General features: G+C 47.5%; 1 protein-coding gene across 1 annotated transcript in view; it reads right to left on the bottom strand.

Moving 5' to 3' along the window:
- Positions 1-37: 37 nt before the first annotated feature.
- The window catches only part of LOC104520430 (H(+)/Cl(-) exchange transporter 5-like), a gene marked incomplete at its 3' end in the record, with an annotated part of 4,354 nt that continues 520 nt past the window's right edge, over positions 38-3,871 (bottom strand). The window contains exons 2-5 of the mRNA XM_010162123.1: positions 3,458-3,580; positions 2,769-2,975; positions 1,440-1,520; positions 38-580 (exon numbers count right to left, since the gene is read on the bottom strand). Of these exons, the coding sequence (XP_010160425.1) occupies positions 38-580; positions 1,440-1,520; positions 2,769-2,975; positions 3,458-3,580 (954 nt within the window). The remainder of the gene's footprint in view (positions 581-1,439; positions 1,521-2,768; positions 2,976-3,457; positions 3,581-3,871) is intronic.

The raw sequence follows: 3,871 nt of genomic DNA, 5'->3' as shown, positions 1-3,871 counted from the left end.
CCCAAACCAGTCTGGGACTCTGTGATTCTATTCTCACCTTCATGCCAAAGGTGAAGATGGTGATGAAGACTTTCATTATAAGAGCCAATGCCAGCTGCCACATGGCAGTGTAAACTCCTGGGCCAGCAGCTCGGTCTGGCAGGTCATCCCCTTTGGTGCTGTTGAAATCATTGACATACTCGCAGAGTTTGGAAGAATCCAAAATCCCACAGTCATTGAAGAGCTCAGAAATGAGCTCGCTGGTGCTCATTCTGGTGTACTCGTTGGGGAAGGCCAGGATGGCTGTGATGGCTGTCACCACAAACACCTCCAGCACTGGGTATTTACCAAGCTTGGTTGTCTTACGTCTCCTACACCAAGCAATGTTGCTGCGAATGAAGAAAGCTCCCCAAAGCCCACCAAATATTCCTAAAAGAATGAATGGCACAAGCTCCAGAAGATGCCATGGCATGTGGAACTCCACGTAGAAGAGAACCAGGCGGCTGTTCCCAAAAGGGTTGATGGAACGCAGGGTAAATGCAGCCACCAGAGCAGCAAAGAAGGAACGCCACAGTGTCTTGAGAGGAAAGTAGTAACTGACCTAAAAATGGAACAAAACAAAGCAGATTCAGTCACTGGAACCCTTGTCACTGCTCAGGAACAAAATCATCAGTGGATGAAGTCAGAGCAAGGCCTGAGATCCACGTGCACTGGCTGCACACCCTCCTCTCCAGCCAAGCAGGCTTTGCTTGGAGTTTCTGTTTAATCAATGACCAGGACAGGTCCTGGCTTCACACTGCCAGTGCAGCAAGTGCCCTCTATGATCCTTGAAGTGAAGGCGACTTCCTGGGCTAATAAAAGCTGTTAGAAATCAGTCATGAGCTCAATCCAGAGAACTATTTGCCTGGCACGCTCTGCAAAGTCCAGAAGTGCCAACCAGCAGTGCTTGCTGCCACCACAATATTGCTCAGCTGAGCAAAACCATCCCATTCCTCCTCTGAGCTAAGCCCTGGAGCAAGCAGTGGTGATCCATTTCCACGTCTGGATCAAAGGGATTAGAAGTTCTTTGAGAAGAAATGGGATTTGATAAGCCAGATAAGTTTGTCCCCAGGTATTATGGGACAGAGTTTTCAGGAGAGAGTGGACACATGGAAAATGTGCTAGAGGTTGTGGCTGTGAGCAGTCAGTGTTGCTGAGCACGAACAGACCAAGGGGGAAACCACCAGGTTTATGACTAGACATCATCCAAAAGAAATTCTCCAGTAGTTGTAAGAATTACCTGAAACCCCAACAAGCTTTTAAGTTGCTTGGCCTTGTAAATACACCACCAATCAGTATTCAACAGGGTCTCCTTTCCACACCCAAGCACAGTTAGGAGTGGACTGTATTTTTAAAGCAGCAGGGGTCAGTTCTTGCAATAAAAGAGCTGGCCAAGAGCTAACAGAAAATGCTGGTGTTACCTCTTCCAGACTAAAGAGCACTCCTCCGATGGGTGCGCCGAAAGCTACGGACACACCAGCAGCTGCAGCTGCTGATAAAACCTACGAGAGAAACCAGACAGTCAAGATCTTTGCAGATCCCCCCCCAAAACCTTCCCTCTATTTTTTTTTTTGTCTTTAAATTGGTTTGTCTTTAAATTTTGGTCTTTTTTTTATGGTTTGTCTTTAAATTGGTACAATTTTTATCTGCAGCGAGTGCACAGCAAGCCAGGGTTGAGCTGTTTTAAAGACAAGCAGGGGAAAAAAGATGGAGTGAGCTAATTCCTTAGGGAGAAGGGTTGCAAGTAGCTACAAAAACTTTGGCCTGAGCATTTCAACAGTCCCAAATTAGTGGAAGTGGCACCCCTGGCACTTGCCTTTTGCTGTTTCAGCTGATTTCATGCCAAGCTTTCACCTCAACTGAAGCTCCAGTAATAGAGAACAGCAGTGATTTCACCTCCCAGAACACACTGGCTTTTCCCATCTTTGCCTGTTCATACCATTTCTCAGATGAGGGTAACCAGAGGTGCCATGGGGTCACCTAAAACCTTGCCAGGTCCCTGGGTGGATTCAGGTTTGGTTTAGCAGAAGGTAAATTGGTCAATGTCACACCACACATCTCACATTAACCATTCTCCAGTGACTTGTCCAGAGAAAAACCTTCCAAGCACAGTGAGGAAACACTCAGGAGCTTCATGTCAGAATCACAGAATGAATCATCAAATCATGGGATGTTGTGAGTTGGAAGGACCCACCAGGATGATGGAGTCCAACTCCTGTCCCTGCACAGGACAATCCCAACATTCACACCATGTCCCTGAGGGTCTTGGCCAAATGCTGCTGGAATCTTGTCAGGCTTGGTGCCATCAGCACCTCCCTGGGGAGCCTGTTCCAGTGCTCCACCACCCTCTGCCTCAAGAACCTTTTCCTCATGGCCAACCTCCCCCCCCCCTGCCACATCTTCCTGGGAGATGTTAGCTTGGTTCTTACACCAACGCCCATCGCTGTGTCCCTGAAAGCAAAGCCCTTCAGTCTACTCCTACAGCCAAGTCCAGGTCCCTCAGATGATCCCAACATGATTTCTGGAGTTCCACGACAAACAAACAAGCGTTGCAGAGCTCCCATCACAAATAAGAAGACAACCTGCGCTGGGGAGATGCTGTGGCGTCACTTCCTGAGATGGCTTTTGCTCCAACTAAGTGTTTCACACCAAGAACACATCAAAACAGACCAATTTAGGGCAAAGCAACCAGACCCACTGGTCTCCCCACACCACCTCAGCCACTGGACATCATCGCTGTCTCTCCGTACCTCCCTGCGCTTCGCTTCGTTCTTCCTGTACTTGGTGAAGAGATGACACAAGATGTTTCCACAGCAGCAGGCAACGTGCACCAAGGGCCCTTCTTTGCCCAAACTCAGCCCAGAAGACACCGCCAACACTAAGGTGATGGTTTTGATGATCAAAGTCCACTTGCCCAGGTAGCCTCTAATGATGAAACCACTTAAGATAGTTTTGATCTGGAAGTCAAGCACACAAAGCTCTACAGGCTTTCATTCAAGCCCTGGGCAGAGCTCCTGTTTTATTAGGTACTCCCAAAATCCTGCCCTCAACTTATCCCTACAGCTTCCAGAGCTTTCCCTCAGCCATCAAAAGTAGAGTCAGTAGAAATACCCCTCTGTGCAAAGGCAGAAACAGCCCTTTGAGTCCTTCCCTCAGGGCCACCATCCCCGCTGGAGAAAGACCTGAGGCTAAGCTTTTGTGGCCTGTCTTACACCAACAGTGTGCTTTTGTTCACACCTCCCCCAGTAAATGCCAAAATATTGGAGTTTTTAAAGGGATTGCACAGAGACTTCATCACTAGATGTGTTTCAGGAAAAAAGCCATCATCTAAAGTGCCAAAAATTCCATCATATCCCTATTCATAATCTTTGGATGGTGGATCCCAACCCCACCTTAAAAAAAACCGCAACAAACCCAACCCATTTTCATTTTCACTCACCTCTGGGATCCCTGAGCCACAGGCATAAGGAGCAAACCCCTTCACAAGTAAGACAGCAAGAAGGGAGAACAACAAGGCCCAGATAACGTACATGAAGTAGTTGAGAATATATGCAAAAGCCCCCTGAAATGGAAAGAAAGTTACCCAAATTAGACCATTTCCACTGAGATCCCATCAAACCTGCACATGAAAGCCACCACACAGACCTAGCAAGTAACCACACACAGTTATCAGCCAAAAATTAAGAGACCTGCAGTAAATCTGAGGTTTCAAGGACAAGTTACATTTGCTGGGTTACATATATCTCCAAAGATCATGAGATAAAATAGAAAACAAGGGACACAAGTAGCTTGGCACTGGGACAAGTGTTGTCCCACTCAAATGAGCTGCTCCACTGGCTAGAGCTGCCAGAAA

This window comes from Antrostomus carolinensis, unplaced genomic scaffold, assembly GCF_000700745.2.
Source record: "Antrostomus carolinensis isolate BGI_N321 unplaced genomic scaffold, ASM70074v2 scaffold42930, whole genome shotgun sequence".
Taxonomy (NCBI): Eukaryota; Metazoa; Chordata; class Aves; order Caprimulgiformes; family Caprimulgidae; genus Antrostomus; species Antrostomus carolinensis.
The sequence above is the reverse complement of the archived record's forward strand: the minus strand, read 5'-3'. Positions and strand labels throughout refer to the sequence as shown.